Raw genomic sequence first — 27,025 nt, 5'->3', positions numbered from 1 at the left:
GAGCCCTCCGGGAGGCCAGGCCAGGAGTGGAGCCGGGCTGAGGAGGGGCACTGGCAGGAGAATAGAAATGACCTATCCTGGTCTGACAAAATCCCTCCTTCAGGACCACTCAGGTCCCAGAGAGGTCCAACTTGTATAAGTGATTGGGTACAGAAGGGGTTACACAGCTAGAGATTATATCCTTTGCATGAGGCAAGTCTCTTCTATCCATTCTGTCATTTCTTTAAAAGTGTAGGTCAGGGGTCTCCAACCTTTTCAAGCACCAGATCACTTTTTGAATTTAAATGTAAATCCAGGATCCACAGCAAACCAAAACACCCTTGCCCCGCCTCCTTCCTACCCCTTTTCCAAGGCCCCACCCCTGCCCACTCCATCCTCCCTCCTTCCCTATCCTTTCTCCCTTACATAAGGCTGGGGGCATAGGGCTGAGGTGCGGGGAAGGGGGATGCAGGCTTTTGGGCTAAAGGAGTTGGAGCTGGAGTGGGAGGGCTTCTGAGCTGAGCCTAGGGCAGGGAGTTGAGGTGCAGGAGGGCGTTCAGGGGGCAGGCTTCAGGTGGGAGTTCAGATGCAGGGGGACTCAGGGCTAAGGCAGTGGTTTGGGGTGCACGAGGGGTTCAGGACTGGGGCTGGGGTTTGGAATGCGGGCTCCAGCTGGGCACTGCTTACCACAGGTGGCTGCAAGGCAGAGGGCAGAAGCAGCAAAGCAGTGCTGAGGGGCAGATGAAGGGCCAGCACTTGACAGCCTCCTGGCCAAACCTGTCAGGATCACCTGTCAGAGGCTCCAAGATCACTGGTTGGTGACCACTGGTGTAAGTGATGTCTCGGATTTCTCTATCTGTCCATTAAACAAATCCTGCTATCTAATTCCTCAGATGAATTTGTTCCTGAGTACATAATGGCAGTCACATTGGTCAATATGCTCCCAGTTTTTTTAACTTGATGTTTTGCAGCACTTTAGGATAATTTTGGTATGAAAGATGTAACTTTTATATAAAACTGTGCTATGTTCTTTTGGTCTAAAGTTGTTATGACTATATGTGTGAAATAATTTTTAAAAGGAAAGAGGATTTGTGTGTGTGTGCGTGTGTGTGTGTGTGTTAAAAGGAAAAAGGATTTGTGTGTGTGTGTGTTGTCTATTGATATTCTTCAGTGTCACTGATGCAGTAGACTCAACCTGAGAGCTAAAACATCCTTATTTCTTGAAATAAACTAGAGCTCTGATCTTGCAAATGCTTATGTACATAATGGTCCCAATATCTGGGACTTATAGGAGTTTCTAATCACTGAGGTATGTAATATATTGTGTATTTTGTAAATTGCAATACACTTAGCTATGGATAATGTAAATGACAGCCTTAACTTTGGATTTCTATATTTTTGTTATTTGTTATATTTGTTATTATTGTATCCTACCTTTAATGTTATTACACCAATACCATCATTATGTTAGTATTGATTTAAAAGTATCAGGGATTCAGTAGCAGCCATAAAGCATTTTACAGGTGGTGCAGAACTGGCCTTTAGAAGTGAACAGCTGCTGCTGTGGGATGTATATTCTGAAAAGAACAGTGTGGTCTATTGGAGGCAACTTAGACAAGTGCATGGAAATGGCAACACAGAAAATATTGGCTCTTATGTATCCAGACAATGAAAGCAATAACACAGAAAGTAAATGATGTGTAAAGTTACAGCTCTTAAAAACTGTTCTAAAATTTACACCTAAAAATAATTCAGGTCTGTATTATATTACTGCAAGAAAACTGTTCTTACATTGAATTTCTTGCAATAATTCCCCCAAGAGTAACAACCATCTCTTTCTCTAATGAAACAACAAGTATTATAAATTGCTTTTTTTTATTGTTGCATTGATGAGCAAATGTCACGTTAGAGACTATATTGTGTCTCTCTTTGAAGAATAACGAATACAATGAGTGTTGATTATTAGCCAGTGCTAAGAAACAATACATTGACAAATAGCCCTCATTTGGATTTTTCCCTCTAGTAAACTGAATCATCATCATTGTTTTCTTTCTCTCTTTATAAAACAGCTTTTCCTGTGGGACAACAGAGTGACATCATCACATCACTCTGCGTTCACAGGAACAAGCCTCATGCATTCCCAGCCTGGGTGCTGTGGCCCTGGCCTGGACAGTCCTTCCTTTCCCTTCCCTCCCCTCCCCAGTGGCCAGAGGAGAGCCCTAGCTGCCATGGCTAGCTCAGCCCTGGCCCTCCTCCAGTGGCCAAGAGACCACAGCCTGTACCACTCCAGCCCTCCTCCAGGGCCGAGAGTCCCTGGCCTGCTGTGGGTGATCTCATTCTGACCGCCACACTCATCATAACAGTGCTGCTGAAATAAATACTGCAGAAGACACATGCCAAAGTGTTCTTCTCAATAAATCCAATTCTCAACATTGATCCAGGTACATGAGAACTTGTTCTGCCTTTTCACTAAAATCAGTCACTGAGCTTGCAGTAGTTGATTTTAGAGAAAGTACATAGCCATGCATCACTGTAACATACCTAAAACAAAAACCTTTACATGTCAGGTTGAGCTTTTAAAAATTAAAAAAACAAACAAACTCATGGATCAAATGTGTCTCTGGTATAACGCTGGAAGAGATAAATATTGGTCATAAATGAATTGAATTGAATTTACTATAAGCTACAGGTCCTTAACACTTTTGTGTTAAAATCAGATTAATTATGAGTCATATGAACATATACCATATTGGGCTTTATGAATTAAAGAACAATGAAGTCTTGTATTGCAGTGAGGTTTCTGTGTGCACCACAGAGCAGTAGTTTTGTATTCAGAAAACAAAAGAGGACAAATTAGATAGCTACAGAGATAATTTACAGCTTGCAGATTCTAACACCAAACCCCCAGACTGTACAGAACAGCTCTTAGTGGGACATTGTAAATGAATGTCATATCATTTTAAAAAAGGATAACCTAGAGTCAACTAAATATATACAGAGGAAAGCATTCCCAAAATGTTTTATAGCTGATTTGGCAAACTTGGATTTTCTGAAATTCATAATTATATAAAGTTATAATACCTTTCCTTTACAGACTTTATTAGTAATTAAAAGTTTACTTCTAAAACAATAAATTGGTATTTTAAAATTCTCTTGTTTATGTTAACTAGGCACCACAGGTAAAGTACAGCCATCTTTAATAATCAGAAATCTGTAATTTTGATTCTGCAGGGAGCATTGCAGCCTACCAGACCTGTTCTGAATTTGAATACTTTTTGATTAATTTTTATGCAGCATTTACCTACAGTGCATGTTCATCTTAATCCATGAGTCTGAGCAGTATCTCCTGGTTTCTTTGTAGGATTGTGGAAAAAGGATATTACAGTGAGCGAGATGCTGCCGATGCTGTTAAACAAATCCTGGAGGCAGTTGCTGTAAGTATTAATAGGATCATAGGCTCAGTACATAATAAGCTTTCATTTATTTGGAATAATTGCTTAATAAGTACACAGGTGTGAAAGAAACAGCTGTTTCTTGTAGCTTGTCTATATATATTCATTTCTACAATTACTTTTCTATCAATCCCTCGAAAGAGGTCACATCTCAGAGGCAAAGGTGACCTTGAGTGACACCAATGTCTCATGTTATAATCCATCTGCTCTATCTGAATTAAAGTTCTTTATCATGACACATTTTCAAAAACCTGCAAAATTTAGCATTGGTCGTTAGGACAGAAAATGATTTGAGATCACCAGCCCTTCTGTAGTCTTCCATTCCAATTTTTTTTGTGAAGTACATTACCATCAGTTATTTAGGATTCCTTTTTATACTGAAGAGAATGCATTACTTTTCCATCCAATATTGAATGAATGAATTAGTCAGATTGCATTGAATTTTAAATAAATCTGAGTGTGAATTTCCTGGAGAATATAGCCAAGAATAGAGAGATCTTGCTGTATTTGTGGTCTCTGCCTGACAAATGCTCCTTTGCGTATGTTAATATGTACACAGAGGTCTCCAAACACATCACATACCATCTTACGTGGCTGCTCAACAGAGAACATTCAATCAAGATGGATTATGGGGTATCAGTAGTTTAAATTGCAACAGAATGTCTGCTTTAAGTCCCTGCCCAAAGATGTTTCTCAGTCAAGCCACTTTCATTGCTGTCATTTTTTCTAAGAATGGTGAAGTTAACATGCAAAAACATGGTTTATGTGGAATAACTTTCCAGAAATTCCACAATGCCCTGTGCACCTTGCGTTCTTCTAGAATGATGTCACAAAGCTCAGCTATTCTGTGACCAGAAAATATGACATTAAGGTTCCATTTACAAGACCACTCATTTTGTAAGAAAAAACAGCAACACACCAACTTGAATTCTGCATTGCCTGGCTTTCTAAAGTGATAGTTCCCACAACTTTAACCCTGCTACCTTTGATTCCAGCCCTATGAAGGAGCTCAACAGCACCTTATTCCTTCTGAGGTGTTTTTTTGCATAGTGTGATCTCTGCCAACCATTTTCAACTACTCCACAGACCAAGTGGTGCATCATAGATCATTGTGATGGCTCATGGAAGTGCATTTGTAGGAATGATGATTTTGGGTGGTGATAGATATACAGAAATTGATGATACAGATAAATTACTGTGCTGTTTCCTGTTGCCATCTCTGTGAGTAGGGCCCTGTTAAATTTGCAATTCATTTTGGCCAATTTTACAGTCATAGGATTTTTAAAATAATAAATTTAATTATTTCAGGTATTTAAATTTGAAAAATTCACTGTGTTGTAATTATAGGAATCCTGAGCCAAAAAGGAGTTGTGGGCGGGGTTGCAAGGTTATTGTAGGTGATTGCAGTATTGCTTCTCTTACTTCTACACTGCTGCTGGTGATGTGACTACCTTCAGATTTGGGTGCCCAGCCAGCAGACACTGCTCTCTAGCCCCCAGTTTTGATGACTACAGAGAAGTAAGGAGGGGCAATATCATGACTCTCCCCAATAACCTTTTCATTCCTCTGCAACATCTTATTGAATCAGTCCCCCAGTTTGAAAAATGCATATCCTCCTACACCCATTAATTCCAGACCATCCTAGGTCCTTCATATTACCTCTTCCTAGTAGAGTTCTGGGGAATTTGGCACAAGAAGCTCCTGAGTGTGCCCTGTGGGCAACTCCATTTGCCATTAGACTCTGTTGAGGCTGCCTTACTTCCTCTATGCCCTTTTCCTCCTTCAGGAGCCCATCCAATAGGAAAGTGAGGCTGTGCTTGGGATGGGGCCAAGCATCCAATCAAACTCTTTGTAGAATGGGCATGATTTTGGTGATATGGCAGGTGGGGCATTGTGATCCTTGACCTTCCTGCACATGGTCTCCCGAAGTGTGATTTTCCTTTGGCACTGACATCCTGTCCATTGAATCTTTCTGCTTAGAGATGTTTAGCAGTTCTAAGGGGAAATTTCTAATTTCCCCTAAATTATGGGACTACCTGGTCTCATACCAGAGGTTCACCAGAAGCTTGATGTTAGTTTCTTACCAGCTGGCAGCACATTGGGAAAATTTCTCAGCTGGCATCTCTGGTCAAATGCTATGCAAGGACAGAAGAAATGTAGTGATCACTGTGCAGTTTAAACAGCAACCCAATGCAGGTGACTTTTGTGCCAAAGTGGGGAGGCAGAGAGGGAGAGGACAGGAAAGATCAGCCCAGTTGGAACTGTGGGAAGGCATGGGAGGACTAATAATTCCTGGGCTTTTTTACCCTGCATCCTCACTGTAAAGTAGCTATTCTGCCAGCCATTTGTTTTGAGGCAAATGTTTGACTCAAACCTTGTATATTGATCTGGATTTAAAGCACCTTCAAACCAGAGTGAGAGAGACTGGAGGACGGAGCTAGAGGTTCAAAACCCTGCAGTCTTCCATTCCGCTCCCAGGAATGTGGACACTATTAAAGTCTGTTGGTCTCTGAGTAAGGAAGTGGGAATGCACTTAACAGCATGCTGCCTGATGATTCCGAGAGAAACTGAATATAGTGCATTTCCGTTAGGGTATGTCTAGACTACATCCCTCTGGCGCCAGAGGGATGTAAATTAGACATACCGAAATTGCTAATGAAGCGGGGATTTAAATCTCCCACGCTTCCTTAGCATAAAAATGGCCTCCACTTTTTGTCACCACAGAGCTTTGGCGATGAAAAACGGCAGTCTAGCTGCGGTTCTATTGCTCACTAAAGCCTTTGGCGACAGATCCCTTATGCCTCATAAAATGAGGTATACAGGATCTGTCGCCAAAGGCTTTAGTCAGAGATAGAACCGCAGCTAGATTGCTGCCTTTTGTCGCCAAACCTCCTTGGCGACAAAAAGTGGCAGTCATTTTTATGCTAATGAAGCGTGGGAGATTTAAATCCCTGCTTCATTAGCAATTTCGGTATGTCTAATTTACATCCCTCTGGCGCCAGAGGGATGTAGTCTAGACATACCCTTATACTAAACAGTGGACTAAGGGACTGGCCAGTTGTGAAAAGTCTATTTAAATGACTGGACTAGTACTGTTTGAGAACCTATTTCAATAGTTCAGAAGTGTGAATTGATCTTTGCTTGCATAACTTTCACACTGGTGACTCTTTGCTTGCTTCATGCTGCTTTCAGATCTATTCTGACTGCAGACTGAGGCACTCTTCTCTTAATGTAGTCTAAATGATATTTATACATTCAGTATTGTGACGGTCTCCCAGCACAATATATTTCTATGAGCTTACTCTTATCTATAATGATTACTTTATGGACACATTTCTGTTCACAATGAAGTGTACCAATTAAGCAGATTCTGCAGTATTTAATTGTGAGAACCTTGTGGCAAAGATGACTGTGTTGTGTTGCAAAAAAAGATGTTGTCATCTCTGATTCTGAAAGACCAGGCGCCTCTACTTGTGTAAATGAATTGTAACTTTCTTGATGTCAGTTGAACTGTGTCCATGTATAACAGCTGAGGATCTGGCCCCAGATGAGTACGAGTAGCCAGGTTTTATCAAGTTGTGCTGTACAGTGTTTGAGCTTTGACATCTTTCACAAAGCAGTTACTGGTGCAGAAAACACACATGCAGTCCAAATTTTGAATCTACACTTCAGGCATCTGCAATACATGAACTGTGAGGGATGATCTTTTGCTGCTAAGCCACTTGCTTCTGCTATCAGTTCCGAGCCATCCACTTCCGTACTTATTCAGCTCCAGGTTGTCCCTGGCAAGGCAAGCTCCTGATTCCCCATCTTGGTTTTTTTGCAGATCTGGGAGACTCAGGCCTCTGCCTTCATTGCTGGGGAGATTATGCCCACATTCTCCATCACATGTGACCATGCATTTGTCAGGGTCCCAGACAAACCACAAGACAGGCTTGAGTTGGTGTAAGAAATCTATAGAGTTTAAACCATTCCTCATACTTCTCCTGGCTAAGGGTCCCCTGCAACAGTCTCAGAAGGCTCATCAGGGCTCTTCCAGCCTGGCCAATTGTCCTTTTATAAACAAGTAAAGAAAAACAGCCCCAAGACAAAACTCCTGGGCCAGGCTTTCCTCCTTCTGAAGAGGCTCTGGCAATCTGCAGAGATCCTGGGCTGACCCTTTCTGTCAGAGAGCAAAGCATGGCTATTCTCCCTGGTCAGCCAGCACCTGAGCTGCTCTTCCCCTTTTAACAACCACTTTCTTAATGACAGTGAGTTCAGGAGCTGAGTGGGCCCAAAGCAACTCATTAGCCTTGTTGGCTTGGTGTGGGGTTGGTATATTCCATCATGCAACAGTACTAACTCTGATGTTCTGGACAAACACCAGTATGGATAATGACATTCTACTTGCCTGCGCTTCTCCCAGTATTTTCTGTTCGATACATTATTGTCCACTTCTAAGTTGACCATGTGTCTCATTTTGGCCAGGACAGTCCCCTTTTCAAGCTTTGTCCTGGCCATCCTGACTTTTTTGTTACAACTGGGTATTTGTCCTGTTTGTTCTTGCCAATTGGACAAATGTCCAGTTTTGCCCAACAGACAGGGTGCAACCCACAGTGGGGCATGGAAGAACACGAGCAGTTGAGGGTGAGTGGCAACACCAGCCCCACAACAGGAGGGGGGGCTTGGGAGAGTAGTTTGGGCTGGGCCAGCCCCACTCTGCTTTGATCTCCTTACAGTCTCACTAAATTTAACTCACTGCATTCTCTAGCTCTTTTGAATCTCCTGAAGCACTTGTCTTTGAATGAACTCAATATAAAATTTGAAGAATAGGTCAAATACATCCAGAGTGCATTGTAACCAGCCTGTAGGATGCCAACACCTGCCTCCTAGCCACAGGTGGAGGTCTGAGAGAGAATCCCTTGGAACCAGAACATTCTAGAAAGAGGGGAAATCAACCCTTCCCCATGCCTGCTGCCTGGAAAAGAATGGCAAATACTGTACATTGGCTGCATACAGAGGACTAGGAATCCATGACAGTGGCTAATCCTTCTCACTACCATGTTCTCACGTGGCTTAACAAAAAGAATCTCCTGTCCTGGCAACTCTCCATCCCAAGCATAATGAGAAGTGGGAAATGGGATGCATGCTCCTCTGCATGACGAAGCAGTCTCTCCTCACTTGGCCTTATCTACACTAGGCAGTCGTACTGTTACAGCTCACAATGGGTGTAACTTGAAACCTCACCCACGTATCCATGCTAGCTAGTCTAAACCTTTTAATAACGATGTACGGTACATACCTCCAGCTGCTGCAGGGCCAGTACATTGTTGGTATTTATCTCGCAATGCCAAACACAGGTCCCGGAACAGGAATTTATATAAGTAGCATTCCACAGCTTGCGGTCTGTGCCACTTCATTTTTAAAGGTGAACCATATAAATAAAGTGTGCTTCTCTGTGCTCAGGTATCCTAGTTTAGAGAGAGATTTGAGACCATGCTAGTCCCCAACATTACTATGAGGGCATCTGTTGGCTCTGGTTGCAGTCAGATACTGGGAATCTGTGTAAGGACAAGTGTCACATATATTAGGGTTTTGATAAACTATATTAACAGATTTGGATTAAATACACAAGAAGGCTCAAGATCTTCAACAGTTTTGTTAGGATGGTGCAACAATCCAATAGGCTCTGGATTTTATTGGCATTTGGGGTATGTTTATACATAAACTGTAAATTTAAAAGGCTCTCATACATCTTAAGGGGTCTCCTGACAATACTTCTATTCCAGTGACTCTAAAGTGAAGCAAGTCTAAACATCACAAACTTGCATTAATTAAACATTTAAATTATTTTCATTTAAGTTCTATTGTATACCCTTACTTCTCATTAATAGGAACTTTTAATGAAGCTGTCCTTTGATTATTTGTCAAAAGCTGGGAATGGGATACGGGGAATGGATGACTTGATGATGACATGTTCTATTCATTCCCTCTGGGGCACCTGGTATTGGCCACAACTGGAAGATGGGATACTAGGATACTAAAAGATGGACTTTTAGTCTGACCCAATATGGCTGTTCTTATATATACTGGAGGAAATATCTTTTTTCCTCTTTTGGAATGCAGTGAACAAATAGCAAACCAGGAACAAGATTAGAAATATATAATTTTGATATTATTTACCTGGCTTAATTAATTTTGCTAATGTGTGAAATTCAGTTAAAGCTAGGTTAGTAATACAAAATGTGACTATCCGTAGAAACTCCACAATACTTAGATGAATCCTATAGGATTCAGCTAACTGGAGCCTCCATGTTGAATATTGTCACGATGGCAGATAATGTCCCTGAAGGCTGAATTTGACAATATGAGATGAAGAGGCTAGTGTGTTAGTCAGATATGTGGCCTGTCCACCAGTAACTAGGTGTTTGAATTTTTTCAAGCCTCTACCCCTGTCAGACAAATCATAGAATTTTGGGTGTTATATTTAAAACTGTGTCTCTCACAGCCTTTCAAGTGGTCCCTTGTGTGCTGAATTTACAGACAGAATACATCTTCTTGTGGCTGATTCATTTGACAAGTGTAGCAATGTACAGGTTTGGCCTCCCAAAACTGGGACTCTCTCATCCAGCAACACCGGGGAGTCCTGGCTGGGAGCCCCAGTGACAAGAGGGCTGGTGGCTCAGAGCCACTGGGACTGGGACCAGAGCCAGAGACCCAGTAGCACAGCCGGGGCTGTAGCAGCTCCAGTTGCAGGGCTGGGGATGCGGCAACTATGGCATCCAGTAGCCCTAGGAGTAGATCTGGGGCCAGGGACACAGCAGCCCTGGTAGCGAGGCCAGGGATTCGGCGGCTACGGCAGCCCTGATAACGTAGGAGCCCTGGTAGCAGGGTTGGGACCACGGCAGTCTGGGCTGCTGGGAACACAGCAGCATGGCAGACCGGGGGGCGGGGATGAGGAGAGAGGGAAGGTGGGCTAGGGGGCTAGTAGCAGGGGACCTATCCTGATCTGGCAAATTCCCTCATTTGGGACCGGTCAGGTCACAAGGTGATGGACCAAAGAAGTCCAACTTATACTTAATTTTTAAGTGTAATATATGGTAAATAGCAAATAGCTGGATAGTATTGAGCTTCAGACCTATTACCTGAATAGTGGATAAAACAATACTGTGAATTGTGCATTCCCATGTTATATTTAGAGTCATAGCGTGTAAGGCCAGGAGAGACCACTAGATCATCTAATCTGACCTCCTGTACATCACAGCCTGCCAACACCAACCAGCAGCCACACATTATCTAACGACCAAAGTTTTACAGCCTACAGGACACTAGTTTAGTATGCACCTCAGGTAGAGTATAGAAGGGACTGTGGTGCAGCAGTGCTTGAGACACCCCACAATGGAAGAGAAATACTTACATGACATAGAGACAGATAGTTTTGTCAGTGAGCTTCACACAGGTGCTGCAGAGGAAGGTGAAAAGACTCAAAGCTCCTGCAAAATTTTCCTAGAGAAAAATTCCTTCCTGCCTTCACATATGAGCATGAGTTAGACCTAAAGCATGGGAGCAGAAACCAGCCAGGCGAGCACCTGAGAGAGAAAAAATGCTGAGTGCCATCTCAGATCACTGGTGCACCTCACCCAGTGTCCCATCTCCAGTGGTGGCCATCTCTTGATGCATCCGTAGAAGGAGATAAAAAAGTCTCCCAAAATACATTAGGAGAAGGGGAAGCAGGTGATCTCTTCCTGACTCCTGCCAGTGGCTGACTGAAACCTTCAAGTATGAACTTCAGGAACACAGGATATAAACCAGAAGTGAGCCCAGGTCTGTTGAGTCCTGTCCCCTACCATCATGAACAATCCCACCACACAGCTGCACTCAAAAATCTGTCTAGCTCTCTATTCAAACTAGTTAAATTGTTTGTTCCCTACAACTTCTATTTGGAAGCTGTTCCAGAATTTCAATCTCCTAATGATTAGAAATAGTCTTATAATTTCCAGCCTATTTGTTCATTGCTAGCTGATATTTGATTATTTATCGTAACAGGAAGTTAGTTAATAACAACCATTACTAATCATTCAATCTCAAACTCACAATAGTCAACAATTTTGTTAGTGTTACTGAAACTGTTATATTTTGTCAATAATTTTCTAATGTTATAATTGCACTGTAGGGAGATGGCAGGTCTTCAGTTGTGCTCGCAGAAAAGTGCACATGCAGTTTGTGCTCCTTATTTAGCTCTGCTGCTATCAGTTGGGTTCATGGGGAACTCATTTGCTTCTATGCATGTCCAGAAAGGAATTAATTGGTTTTATTTCTGTGTAGCACCTGGTTTGCTTGGACATATTGGTTATATACAAAAACTAGCTGAACCTAAATATAGCTTTGAAACTTTGGCCCAAAATATCCATTTTTGATTAAATAAATTTACCAAACTTTTTACAAATAAGTGTACCAATGCTTTTTTGGAATTCATTCATTCATTCATTCATTCATTCATTCATTCATTTTTTTTTTATTAACTTTAAGGCAGTTGCAAATATTCTAAAAAAGATACTTTTGATTTAAAAGATTAAATTTTTTGGTTTTTTAAAAAATACAAACCAGACTAGTACAGCCTGGACTAATAAAAATGTGCTAGACTTCTGATTTAGGAATTTAAGTTAATGTCCCATTAAACTGAGTGCCTAGCTAATGTTGAGGGCCTTATCACTTGCTTCTGATAGGAGAAAAAAAATGATGTTGCAAAATTATGTAAACCTCTTCTTTGCTAGCAATTTCTAAGTCTGCCCCCTGAAGTCAGTCCTGTGCCCCAATGAGTTTTGTCTCTTTGGCCGTTCTTAGAGCCATGCTCACAACTGCTTCGGTCATTGCCTGCTTGCTTTCTTCTCTGTTGCAATCACGTTGGCTTGCCAAACAATTCCCTATTCTGCATTTGCAACCAAGAAACCCCTCAACCAACATAGCTTAACTTCTGATCAGGCCTTGCCTTTGTTATCTACTGTTCCCAGATATGGCATGTCATAAAGAGACTCTTGCTATTTAGCCTGAAAGAAGTATGCCAAGCACATCCATCAGCTTTAAACAAATCTTTGAATTATCTATTGATTAAATACCTGCAAATGGCACTTTCCAGCACAACAACATGTAAAGTCTTTATTATGCATTTTATCTACTTTTTTTTAGGCTGACTTTGTGTATGTCTACTCTACACTGTCACTTCACTGTGCTGCAACTTTCTGGCTCAGGAATGTGAAAAAACACATATATACACCGAAGCACAGCAATTTACAGTGCTGTAAAGCTCCAGTGTAAACGAGCTTCCAGAACTGTTAGCTACTCCCTTTATGGAGGTGATTTACACAGAGTGTTGGGAAAGCTCTCTCTCCCAGGCTCCTGCCATGGACACACTTTCACATTAAAGTGCTGCTATAGCAGCACTGCCACCCCAGCACTTTAATTTTAGAAGTGTGGACAAACCCTTTATTGATAGTGACAAAATGCAGGTGTACAGTGGCAGTGGTCAAGGTGATTGGCAACGTGTGTTGAAATATTTGTGAATTTCAAAGAAATGTTTGACCTGAAGATGTACTAAAACTTTCAAAAAGTTCAAAACACCATCTCTTTTGTGTGTACATTTATGCAGAAAATGTCAAAAGAGAGATACCAATTGTTCTTATTGAGTTAACAAGTTTTGATAATTGGCAGATTATCTGAATCCTGGTTGAAGTGATGTTATAAAATAAGATATCGAAAAATAACTGAGTGGGATCTTATTATAGTTACAGTTTATTATACTTACAATGAATGATTTTACAGCACTCCTGAAGCTCCGGCAAGGGAAAGAGAGTTTAATAAATACAGTCATTATTTTAGTATTTTATTATTTATAACCTTCTGTACAAATTACAGCAAAGACCAGCTCAGTTCTATTCCTTAATGAGAAACATAACCTTTATATCTGATGTGAACTTCTCAACATTCTCTTGCCTTAATATAAGCATCCTTCTTTAAATGATAACTGTGTTTAATATGTAAGAATATACATAAGTACTGGGTCAGACCAGGTCAAACTAGCCCTGTATCCTGTCTTCTAACAGTGGCCAATGTCAGGTTCCTCAGAGGAAATGAACAGAACAGGAAATTATCAGATGATCCATCCCTTGTTGTCTGAATCCAATTTCTAGCAGTCAGAGATTTAGGAACATCCAGAGCACGGGGTTGCACCATTCCCTCCCATCTTGGCAAATCACCATTGAGGGACCTCTCCTTCATGAACTTAGCTAATTCTTTTTTTAACCTAGTTATATTTTTGGCCTTCACAACATCTCTTGGCAATAGGTTCCACAGGTTGTCTATGTGTTGTGTAGAGAAAGACTTCCTTTTGTTTATTTTAAGCCTGTTGCCTAGTAATTTAATTGGGGGACCCTCTACTTCTTATGTTATGTACTACTAATATTTTAACATAATTTTGTCCTCTCCTGGCCCAGAATAAGTCCGGCATGTCATAGCAATGTAAGAAGGGGGTTTGAAGTCCTGGGGGATTCTTCTTTTGCTTTCTCATTTAAACAAAAATACTTTCTCATGACTGAAATGGATGAAGGAAGCAGCACCACTTATGCGTATATTAAGTTACATTTTTGCTGGAAACACATATAATTTCAGGGCCGGCCCACAACATTTTGGCACCTGAGGCATGGAGCTCAAAATGACGTCTCCATTCCCCCATTGCTTGGGCCAAAACTTTGAAAGGTCTCAATTCTGCTTTCTTCCTGTTCTACTCCTCTCATGGTACTGCAGAGAGAATACATATGCACAGCAGCAGACACAGTTTTCTACTGGGTCCTAGTGGCGCACCCCCCCGCCCCCACAGTCTGGCACCTGAGGCGGCTGCCTCAGTTCGCCTCATGGAAAGACCAGCCCTGTATAATTTGTTCCTTTTGATCTATTATGAATATATTTCTGCATGCACAATATGTGCAATAATATATCTTTTTTTGTAATGGGGGTCAAACAGTATCCACCCTGCAGGATTTTTTGAAACATCTGCCATTTGGTGCATTCCACAGACAAATGACTTGCTCCTCTGCAGCATATTTATGAGCCTCAGAGAGAAGTTATTTCTGGCAGAGTTGACTTAACTGAATCCAGAGTAGAGGTGACTCTATTGGGGCAGAGAAATCATCCCAGAATTCTGGCCCTCAGTTTAGAGACAGAATTTTAACAAGAGGCTTGTGAATGTCCCTAAGTGCCTCCTCCAGCATATTGCTGTCACAGGCCAACAAATGGGCAGGTAAATTGTCAAGTTATATTAGAGACCTGTTCATGTGCTCCCATAGCCTGAGTAAGGAGTACAGATTGGGCCCTAAATATACTTCCTTTAAGACAGCATTCAGTAACTTTAAAAATAGCCTCTTACATAGGAAAATATTATGTGCAGGAAATAAGAACATCTTGAATCTGTAACTTCATCATTTGGATGCGTGTGCTTGTCTTTTTTTTTTTTTTTTTTTTAATTAATGTTCAACTGTTATCCCTGTGATTAGAATACATTCAAATGTTCAAAGGTCAAAAAGTAAATAGGACATCCAGTAACTTATTTAACTAATGCATGCATGATTGCAACATCACTTGGATGGTTCAAAAATGATTTGTCAGAAACCTTTCCCCTGAGCTGCAAGGTGCTTCCAAGTCCCCATGGTTGCTCAGGGAAAGTGAAGGTTAACATGCAAGTGTCTGGCAATGTTGCAATAAGGAAATGAAGATAATGTATCTGTTATTGCCTCTAATGAAGGAAATGAAACTAGCACTAATGAACTTGTTGCAAAACTACAGATGTACTGAACTACATCTGGTATCCCGTGAAGGACTTGCTCAGGGTCATATTAGCTGGGTTATTAACATTGTAAAATATGGATACATTTCCCCATTTAAAGAACTGATTATAATATTTGCTGAGAAAAATACTTTCAGTTTCTCTTAAAATGGTTAATTGGTTGGTGTTTAGGCAACACATGGAATATGTTAAGTGCCATGAAAGTGCCGAGTGTTGTTGTTATTAAGCCACAGCCGAAAGTTAGTTTTTATCTGATGAAAGTCCTCCTGACATAAAAAATGTTGCCTGCGGGTTGAATGAGGATGTTAGGGTTTGGCTTGTTTCTCTTCTGTCTCAGTTAACTGAACAATTTGTCTGCACCTTTACTGAGGGATGGACTAGGTCAGCCCAATGCCCAGTGCTAGTTACTTGGTGTAATAATGGAGTGGATTTGAATATAATCCAGCGGTCCATTGAAGCAATTCCAGTGCTGAACCAGGAATGGAATGTTTAGCGAGCGTGTTGGTTCAGCTGACAGGGAGCATCCACAGGAACTTCTGTGGGAGAGGCGAGAGAAAGCAGGAGATTCTCTTGCTGCCAGCTAGTTTCACGGAATACAGAGCTACTGCATGCCGGAGCCACCCTTACCCAAATGCAGAATACACAGCTGGGTAGGGCACCACTGGGTCTTACTGTCCACCCACATGCCTCTTCCTGTCCCTGCTCTGTGGCTTTGTTTTCTCCACAGAGGAGCTAGTTAACTTGAAAGTGAAAAAGCCTGACAGATCTATTAGCAGAACACTGAAACTGTGAAAGAGCCAGTCAAGGGGTAATGAAGCCATTCAGCAAGCATGTGCCAACCCCAGGTACATCCTGTCAATTTCTGAATGTACCCTGTGCGTCTACAGGACTCAGGTTTGGAAAAAGATGTCTGGCTTGTTCAGGAAGAAAATACAAGCACTACCAATGCATATTAAATTGTAATTTAAAAAACCTGCTGCACACTTTTGTGTGTGTGTGTTCTAAATAGATAATAAAGGCTAAGACTGGGAACAGCATTTGCCATGGTTCTGATGTTGGTGGGCTTTCTCAGCAATCTTGGATTTACAGACGTATTACACAGTGTCAGTGGGCAGTGAATGACTGACAGGAGACAGAATTGCAGTTGTCACTGAGAGATTTTACTGTTTAATAAGCAGTATAGGTTATGTTTTTCTGACTGATTTTGTGACCCAACATTTTGGTTGTAATAACGACAGAAGGGTATTGGAATAAATATGAGCAAACAATATATTTCTGTACTCACATATTTTCACAAAGACTCTCTGCAGTTGTGCCTAGTTGTTAAACAACACTGACAAAATGTACCATGTTGTGAGAGTCATGCGGTAAACACGGGAACCTTTTACTGTTTGTTGTATTTATTGGTTTTCTATCCTATACCGTGAGGCACTGTATTGTAGGGGTGTAACTGGCTAACTGGTTAACCAATTACCCAGAAAGCATTAGCCTTACTGGCATACTTACCCTGCAACCAGATAACCGGCAGCTTGTCCTGGTTGGAGTAGTCCCCAGCCATGCCTGTCCAAAGTGGGCTTGGACTTCCAAGAGCAGTTCCCCTAATGTGTTGTGTGGCATGGCAGGTTCAGACTGACCAGAGCAGCCCCCACCCACCACACAGCGAGTGATGGCAGGCCCGACTCAGCTGGAGCAGCCGCCTGGCCCTGGTGCAGCATGGCATGGCAGGCCCAGCTCAGCTGGAACAGTCATCCACCCATTCTGCGGCAGGCTCAACCCAACTGGAGCAGCCCCTTGCCCACGAAGGACCAGGCTGGAGGAGCCACCTGCCCATGGCAGATTGGCTGGCAGGACCCCAGCTGCAGAGGCCTTTGCCAGGAGAAGCCCCCACCACAGGACCCCAGACCTCCACAGTTAACGGTTTAAACGTATTTTTTAACCAGTTAACTTTTTAAACAGGTATTTACGTGTAACATGAACATGTAATCTGGTTCAGTTGGGCTGCAGGCTGTGCTGTGAATCATGTGGTGTGCACAATCCTGTTTATCCAAGCAAAGCAATGCCCTACGCTCAACTCAATGGCATGTTTCTGTCTCTTTGTCTGTAATTTGCTAACTTTTGAACACCACATCCAGTGAATTCTAAAATGTGAGGGGCCATTCTAGGCATCAGGGAGCAGAACCCTGTTGATTTTGGTGAAATTGCAGAGGAATATGTCCAGTGCCTAAACACATCACAGACACCAGTCAGATGTGCTGCTTTTTCATGGAGCACACAGCTCCACACAGAGTAGTGCACAACTCTATAGTTCTAACCAACCACAGTTTTTCTAAGGGGGTGGTTCTAAATGTGTTAAGTGGTATTCAATACAAAATGTTCTGTACTGCTAAGGCTGTGGAGTACAACCCCCTGAAACCATTTAGCAACACGAACTTTGCATCTACATTCACTCTCTCTTGAGGACACAGCCATGTGTCAGTGGAAAAGGATCAATTTTCCATTACTTGTCCCCTGTTAGGATCCTGTGCTGAAGCAGATAAGTGAAAAATATAAGAGACGAGGCATTCATCAGTTTGAGACATGGATCACAGCATACTCTCTTCCCTAGATGGATTGGAATCTATGTGGAAGAGTGGGCAATTATTCAGTGTCCATTCCAAAATTGAATTCTTGTTTACAGCATGAAGTGTGAAGTGTGTTGTACATTTAGTCATCTATTGGAGTAATTTCTCTTATTCTCAGGGGACCGTTAGAAGAGCTTTGTTTATTTAAGCAAGAATTTTAGAAAAGATACTGTAACAATTAACACATGAATGTAATGCTTCAGAAGAGCTATTGCAGTTATTGTATTGTATAAATAAGTGTGTAAAAGAATTTTAAAATGTGTTGCTGTTGAGTCAGTAAGTCATAATGACTCCAGAGGAGTCTTTGTAGTCTGCTGTGTTCATGAATATTTACAGCTTTTATAAATAGCAACTTATTGGCCTGATAGATGGCAGTGGTTGCTTCAGAGTCAGTACTGTCTGTTGAATAGCGTGTCAAAAGCTACACATTGTGGATAGACTGCACACGCTCTGTTCCTCCAAATGAGCTTCACTGAATATTCAGACTGAAACCCCACCAACAGTACATGAACAGCAGCAAAGATGGAAAATTGGATAATAAACACTTGAAGACATACATTATCCTATATTATCTGTGTTACTATATACATACATGGTCTGCCTCCAATATATCACTATTGAGTTTTAACTGACCACTTCAAGGTATCATCAAAGTTTATAAGCAGAGCTGTTTGTATAGTAAAAGTCCACCTCTCCTAATCAATTGATTTTTGTCAATTGTTTGTGTCATCACTTGAGACAGTTCTCTCTCTTCCCCTCCTCCCAATGTAGCAGTGTTTACATTGATTTTGTGAAAATTGTATAATTCCTCTCTTGGAGGTCAGTAACTGATACAGGTGTTTATATGTTCATGTGAGGATGGTATATTTATTAAATAAACTGGATAGGAAGTTGTACAAGAATCATATCAGCTGCCCAATAAAGCAGTCAAGGGTGGATTGTGCCTGGCTCAAGTACACAAAGGAGAAGGGGAGCAAGAAGCTATCTATGCCACGTGTCTTGGAAGGATTTTCTGTTTTGGAACTCACTCCTTCACATTGGTTTGTTGGAACCCAGATGTGTTAATCTTCCACACATGTGGCAAACCCCATCCTTTTACCTCCCTTATCTGAGGTTGTTGAGAAGAGGTGTCTGAGGTAGAGAGATTTCTGAGCAGTTATCTTTGTTGTAATATTTCATTTCTGGGATAGGAATCGAGAATGGGAAGCTATTCATCTCATTTTAGAAATTTGAAGAAATCTACTATATATTTGAGAGTCTATCTGTCCATCAGTTTGTTCAAGAACTCCTCCTAAACAGTAAGAGCTAGGACCACCAATTTGGTAAGCAGCCTCCTCTTGTCATAACTTAAAGCAAGATCAGAGTTTGGTTTTGCCAGGACAATAGGATATGCCTAGAATGCAATTGTTGTTCATAACATGGAAAAGGAGGGGGCTGCTAGCAGCAACATTTATACAGTGTAATGATCACAGGGGAGGTAGCAAGGTGCCAGAGATGGGGACTGGAGCAGCTATAACTCCATTGGGCCAGCAGTGGAAAGGGGTGGAGGTAAGATCCCCAGGGGCTGTGGGTGGGAATGTGAGGCACTCACTCCCACTCTGGGCATGATAGGCTCACCCCTCCCATTCTGTGCTCCCATCCTCCTCAGCCAGATCCCAAACCACTCTCCCCCCACCCTCGACCCCAGCACTGGACTGTTGAGGGTGGGGAGATGAGGCCCCTGCCTTGGTGAGCCTAAAAGCCAGCACCTACAGCCCCTGAGCAACCACAGTGCATCCAGGCTGCAGCTCTGAAGCTCAGGCAATGAAGCCCCCACCATGACCATTCCTGATAATCCGCTCCCGGGCAGCACAGCCCCCACCACACTGGCAAGCTCCAGGGAGCCACTACTCAGGCAGCGTTGCCTCAGATAGCCCCAGCAATCTGCTGCTCTGGCAGCTTGGTGGCCACACTCCCAGTCTCAAGACTGGCCCCTCCCCCCACTCCTGCCCTGACCCCTGTACTCTCACATTTCTGTCCTCAGCCTCCTACCCCTTGTGCTAACTCTTGCACAGACGCTTCACCCTGTGATCCCACATACCTCCCAACCCCCTGTGCTGACTCCTGCACCCCCTCAGCCCTACCTTGGCTGCTGTGGTGCAAGAGGACTGGCATAGCCCTCTCTCCCCAGGGCAGCCTGCATTCTGCACCCCTCATCCCCAACCCTACACCAGAGCAATGATTTAAATGAAAAAAAAATGAGTTAAGGACCTGAGCAATGCCGGATACATCTTCTAGTAGTTATATAAAATAGTAAATGTAGTATGTAAAACTCATGTACTATATTCAAGACAACTGCACATGCCCACCATTATGGCCCAAGATGATGCATGAAACATTATCTATGAAGTATCACCTGAATGTTTAAGGGCTTATCTACATGGAGCAGCAATATGCACTATAATTCACAGCCCCATAGTGCCCATTGATGCTCTATATGGACCTAAATTACCATAGTAGATTGATTTAATTAACTGAGGATCACCAAATTGTCAGAATTAAGGACCTGATCCTGAAACTGTCCTTCTTGCAAGTAAAACTCAATCAAACGCTCCTGTTTTATAATAATTGTGTGTTGTGATTTTTGTTTTTGATTTAATCCAACTTTGAACGGTAATAGCAACAACATATTTCTTTTGGGCAGCTTGTCTTGCTGACCTCTTTAGCTGAGATTCAGGTCCTTAACACAAACTCACCAGGCTCATCTTCCGCATTTGCTGACTCCCTTTACTCATGTTCATGTGTTTGGATGGCACTCTGTCAGTTTCATTGTGGTCTGCCAATTTCCTCACACCACAAGTGTGAGAACCATATTAATTTAGATGAACAGCCTCTGTAATTCTGAAAATACCATCTCTTCCCCAGGAAGTCTTTCATCTGTGAAAGTGAAGATTTATATAGTTCTAAAATGCCTCAAGATTGATACACTTAATATGACTTACTAAAACTGATGCACCAAAGGAGGCAGACGCTTTTAAAAATTGAGTTATTCGCCTCTAATACTTCTTGCTTTTTATTTTTCATTGTTTTTTCTCTTTCATTACCTTTTTCTTTTTTTGCTTTCTAACATAGTTTGAACATACTCTGAACAGAATAAAATTTAATGTACTAGCCATCCAAAGAGTTTGAAACCACAGAACACTTTACAGCAATCCATGGGTTTCCTATTCCCTTTCAATGGAAGATGTTCAGATATTTTGCAGTGTTGGCTATTGTATACTTTAAGAACTCGTCACTTCATCTGTTTGGTTTAGTCCACAGGAAGAAATAATCCTTGTTTTGAATATGGCTGGGCAGGTATTGCTCCTAGAGAGCAATAGGAGACATAAGTCCACTGGAGGATCAGATTCAAACTTAGATTACCCTTCCCAGGAAAGAGTGGGTAATGGTGAGTGGGTTGGTATATTTCAGGGTCTCACCCAGAATGTTTTGTATTTGGCAAAATTCTCTGGCTATAGTATTTCCATGCAACTTTACAAACATTAAAAACAAAATACATATCAATATGCTGGATGAGAGAGGTGACAAAATAGAATCCTGTAGCACTCCATACAGGAGAGGCCTAAATACCCAACAGTGTTTGCCACTGGCTCTTTATGTTTCAGTTTCTGGTTCTCCTCCATTAGCACAATGCTGTTCTGTTGTGATTTATGATACTTCAAGAGAATGTTCTTCCCAATAATTTTCAAAGGAAAAAATAAATTCAACTTATAGATGATGAAATCTTCTAATCTGTGGAGAGTCCAAGTACATGCAGTTTGAGAACAACTTTATCTTCTAATCTGTGGAGAGTCCAAGTACATGCAGTTTGAGAACAACTTATACCTCCAGATCAGCGGCACAGCCATGGGTACACGCATGGCCCCACAGTATGCTAACATCTTTATGGCTGACCTAGAACAACGTTTCCTCAACTCCCGTCCCCTTTCACCCCTCCTCTACCTACGGTACATCGATGACATCTTTATGATCTGGACGCATGGCCAAGAAACACTGGAGATATTCCACAGAGATTTCAACAACCTACACCCCACCATCAACCTCAGCCTGGACCATTCTACATGAGAGATCCACTTCCTGGACACCACAGTACAAATCAACAATGGAAAATTAGACACCACTCTCTACAGAAAACCCACCGACTCATACAGTTACCTACATGCTTCCAGCTCCCATCCAGAACACACCACACGATCCATCGTCTATAGCCAAGCCCTTCGATACAACCGCATCTGCTCTAATCCCACTGACAGAGACCAGAAGCTTCAGGATCTCTACCAAGCATTTATAAACCTCAACTACCCACCCAGAGAAATAAAAAAGCAAATTGAAAGAGCCAGACGAATACCTAGAAACCATCTACTTCAAGACAGACCCAAGAAAACCAACAATAGAACACCACTTGTCATCACCTACAACCCCCAACTTAAACCTGTCCAACACATTATCAATAAACTACAGCCTATACTGGAACAGGATACCATACTCAAAGAGGCTCTGGGAGACAGACCCATAGTCTCCTATAGACAACCACCTAACCTCAAGATGATTCTTACCAACCACCACAGGACATACCACACTAATACCAACCCTGGTACCTTCCCTTGCAACAAACCCCGTTGCCAGCTTTGTCCACATATTCATTCTGCTGATACCATTATTGGACCTAACCAAGTGAGTTATAAGATCAAGAACACATATTCCTGCGCATCCAGAAATATAATCTATGCTATCATGTGCCGAAAGTGTCCGTCTGCTATGTACATTGGACAAACATCTCAGACACTTCGCCAAAGGATTAATGCCCACAAAACAGATATCAGACAAGATCACAAAGAAAAAACAGTTTCTTGCCATTTTAACCAGAAAGGACACTCTCTCAATGACTTAACCACCTGCATTCTGCTACAAAGACCTTTTACATCTGCACTTGAAAGGGAATCCTCTGAACTGTCATTCATGTTAAAATTCGACACTTTCCAAAAAGGACTCAACAAACACTTGAACTATCTCACCCATTACCAAGATAGTTTCCCCAATTATCACCTCTAATACCATTAACTCACAAACATCCCACTCTCCCTACCTCTAATATCATCAATTCACAGACACTTACCTTCCTTCCTCCCCCCCCCCCCGCATCCCCCTCCTGTTCTGCAATGTGATTTGTCCTTTTCATATTTGTTCATTTTTTTAATTGTATCCTTTGGTATATATGGTTGTGACTACTTTCTTCCACTATTTGATCTAAGGAAGTGGGTCTGGCCCACGAAAGCTCATCATCTAATAAACCATCTTGTTAGTCTTTAAAGTGCTACATAGTCCTGCATTTTGCTTCAAGTACATGCAGTTTGAGAAGGGAGTCCAAATCCATCATCCATCTGCTCCCTGGCTCTGGAGTACCCATAGAGCAGTTCTCTGGCTCTGTTTGTAATTCTGAACTTGGGGAAGCATCTTTCATCACCCTAGTAACTCCTTGTGGAGGTTTTGAACCTGTTCCTCTGTGTAGTTGCAGGACTGTGGGTCATTACTGGCTATCTAGCTCCGAACAACCGCCTTCATCCATAGGAGTACTCAGAAAATTACCATGGAGCACTGCTTCATAACACGCAGTTGTATGTAATGGCTTTTTTTTTTTTTTTTTTTTTTAAGTTTCACCCCTTTTTGGCAGAACCATGCTGGTTCCATTTTTGTGGCTCTCAGCTATGCTTGAGAGTGCAGATTTTGGAACATTATGCTTTATAATATATAATTAGCTATAGCATGTTTCATGCATGGATCTCAAAGCACTTCACACAAAATTTTTTTTTTCCATTTTACATGTGGGGGAAAATGAGGCCTGGGACAGGGAATGATTTGCTTACGGTCACCCAGCAGGCCAGAATTTAACTAATCTCTCCTGTGCCCCAACACAGTGCCCATCCATTAGGCAACATTGCCTCAAAATGTAAAGTTAAGGTTTAAGTTTCTCTGTTTGTAATTTTTATGTCAATTTTGCAAAGCTATTTTGCTGCATTGTATGCAACAGGGTTCTTCCATGGCTGAATATTTATCTTTCCTCTTAATTTGTATCCCAAATAAACCCAAGATGTTTTGAAATAACAGTAGCTTAGGAGAGCAAAATATTTAGGAATCTGATTTGCACTCTGATGAGCTGTCAAGCTGCTGCTGTCAGCAAGTGGTACAGCAATGCCACTGTGAGTGTCTAACATTTCCAGGTAATTGGATTCAGAGACTGCTGTTTCTGAAATCACACAGGCTCCTGGGAGGTTAGATTTAGAATGACTGGCTGGTTTTCATTGTCTGACCTCACAAAATAATGGTTTACTAACTAATAAAACCATGAATGTAATATGCTTGATGAAATAACTCTCAGATCCTCTATGCTCTTCATCACAGCTGCTCCTGGAAAATGCCACTCACATGTTAGTCAGCAGGAAGGTAGAGTAGTTAAATTTTGAATGTGCTACAGATTTAAATGCTGGTGATTTCCTCCTTTGTTAGTTAGTTCCCTAAAGTATCCATAAGAACTAGAACATCAGTTTGCAATCTAGCCCACAGAGGTGAGCAGTGCATTATTGTGCTGTGTTCTTCAGTCACAATCTCCTTTTTGGTAGCTCCATTGCTCTGGGGAAGGAGTATACTGTGAGGGCCCTAACATGCTGGCATCCTATACAACCCACAGTTAAGACTGTGCCTCTCTTATCCCCACCCCCAATTTTGCGAGCGTGTGACAGAGAAGCTTTGCAAAGTCTATTTCCTCCTATGTGTGGGAAGTGATGGCATGGGATACCGGCACAAGGGAGAAAGGGTTCTCCTATGACTCCTCCACTCCTGTGTGCCAGCATATAAAACAAGCCACACCTTAACCCTTAGTGGCGTAATGTTGTCTTACAAAGGGGAGGCTGGAGTAGTGCTTCCTTGGTGGGCTTTCTTCCAATGGGGCCTTCCACCAGGGTTTATGCTTTTGGTGGTGGGTTTGCTTGTAGAGTTCATTACGTATCTGTTATATTCACATTGGTGCCAGAGGAATGTAGTTGGATCAGGGATGGTTTCATTTTAAAATAGCTCCCAGAGATTAGGATGAAGGCTCTTTCATGTAGTATAGTTAGACTGGAAAAATTTTTAGTGGGAAATGTCACATACAAGCCAATAAAAAAACATGTTTTCATCTATAAATAAAAAGGTACAAATAGGCAACTTAAGAAAAATGCTTATTGAGAACTTGTTAGAATGTGGTTTATTTGTTACTTTCATATGGATGTTGATGCTTTATGTTTTAAAAGTGATAAAGCTTTACTTTTTTGAATCTCAGCAGCTGCTATCATTAAATAATCATTGTTTAACCTTCCCCACTGTCTAACTCAGTGGTTTCCAACTGTTTATGCCATGGACTGGCAAACCCATTCACAAACGTTTAGTAGACTAGTAACATTTTATTTGCATATTGGCATATCCATTATGCAAATGTGTAAATATAATGTTACCAGTCTACCTAGCCCCAACCCAGCCCCTTTTCCCCTGTGCCTAACACCCTTTGACCCCCCACTTCTAACACTCCATGCCCTTTGACCTTTTAACCTCTGACCCCTACAATCCATGCCAACACCCTCTTGCCCCGTGACCCCACTACACCCTCACCCATCACTCTTTTGCCCCCCACTCCCCAGAGTGAGGCTCCCTCCTCTAGGAAGCATGGCCATTACTGCTGTGTGGGCAGAGAGAGCAGCCCTCCTCCTTTGCGCCCCCTCCTCCTCCTAATGCGTCTTGTGCCCCCGTGGGTGGGTGGGGGGAGCACAGAGCTCCCACCTGCTGCCATTACAGGGGAAAGCCAGGGGAGGCACATCTTCCTCCACCTCCTCCTGCCACTGCCTCAGCCCCTACACCATCACCGGCAAAAGCAGCTGCACAAGCAGGGGGAGGAGAAGCAGAGCCCTGGAGATGCACCTCCTGCCGCCACCAGCAAAAGCGGCTGCGGTGACGGGGGCACACCCCCCTCCCTCACTTGGGCTATGTCTAGACTGCAAGCCTCTTTCGAAAGAGAGCGTCTAGACTGCATGCGGACCTTTCGAAAAAGCAAGCCACTTTTTCGAAAGAAAGCAGCAAGTGAGTCTGGATGCTCTCTTTCTAAAAAGCCCTGTTTGCTTTCAAGAACACCTTTTTTCGAAAGAGCCATCGAAAGAAAAGCCACGTTCTTTCGATTTAATTTCGAAAGAACGTGGCTGCAGTCTAGACGCAGGTGAAGTTTTTTCGAAAAAAGGCTACTTTTCAAAAAAAAACCTGATTCTGGACACAGCCTAAGTGTGTCTCCCCAAGTGCTGAGTGGGAAGGAGGGAGGAAGGCGTCTCCTTGCTGCTACCACAGCTGCCAGAACTAAGCCACTGGGAACAGCTAGCTTGAGCTTACACAGCCGCTGCAGCCTGACAACCAACGGTTTGCAGCCCATCAGCAGGCCGCGGCCAAGCAGTGGAGAACTGCTGTCTAACTAATGTGTAATTTTGCACAACTAAAAATTTAAATTGATAAAAAACAAAAATAAGTTTAAAAAGAACTATCAATATATCTGTTGAAACTATCAAAATTAATTCTGCCATGCATAAGTGTAGTATAAAATTGAACAAATGGATAAATAAATAAAACCCAAATACATTTTGATTGAATTTTGGCACAGTGTTAACAGATGCACTGAAAAAATATTAACAAATTTTCATACTACTTCATTCAATAAGCATTTTGTTTCGTTCCAGACCCTCTTATAGGGATAGACAAGCAGAAGTGAAGTATATCAGGATAAGTATTATTTATTTTGCCAGCTTCTTTCTGTTCTAGCCCTAGGATGTTTTTGTTGGAAGATCAAGCGAAACACCCAGTAACTTATGGTTTTAAGTAGAGAATACACTTTGTTTTCTCTCTGTTGTTATTGCAGTCACTGCTTGATTCATTTTTTAACATAATTTTCAGTCTGGTTTTTTCTACTGTATTTCTAAATTTGTTACCAAAGTAATACTTCTAAATTGCCCTGGATATTGGCCATTGACCAATTCAGTCATATTACAGCATCACATTTATTTAAAAAGGTTGATAGACACGTTTGAAGTTGTATACATCTTGTTACAAAA

The 27,025-nt window shown here is 42.0% G+C and overlaps 1 protein-coding gene across 4 annotated transcripts in view; it reads left to right on the top strand.

Annotated features, from left to right (window-relative positions):
* Positions 1–27,025, top strand: part of CAMK4 (calcium/calmodulin dependent protein kinase IV) — a 291,954-nt gene that overhangs the window by 182,783 nt on the left and 82,146 nt on the right. For all 4 annotated transcript variants that reach the window (XM_006134451.5, XM_025190384.3, XM_025190385.3 and 1 more), the window contains one exon: positions 3,341–3,413. In XM_006134451.5, coding sequence (XP_006134513.1) covers positions 3,341–3,413 — 73 coding nt within the window. The remainder of the gene's footprint in view (positions 1–3,340; positions 3,414–27,025) is intronic.

Source organism: Pelodiscus sinensis, chromosome 6 (assembly GCF_052426305.1).
Source record: "Pelodiscus sinensis isolate ZL-2025 chromosome 6, ASM5242630v1, whole genome shotgun sequence".
In the NCBI taxonomy this organism is placed as follows: domain Eukaryota; kingdom Metazoa; phylum Chordata; order Testudines; family Trionychidae; genus Pelodiscus; species Pelodiscus sinensis.
The sequence above is the reverse complement of the archived record's forward strand: the minus strand, read 5'-3'. Positions and strand labels throughout refer to the sequence as shown.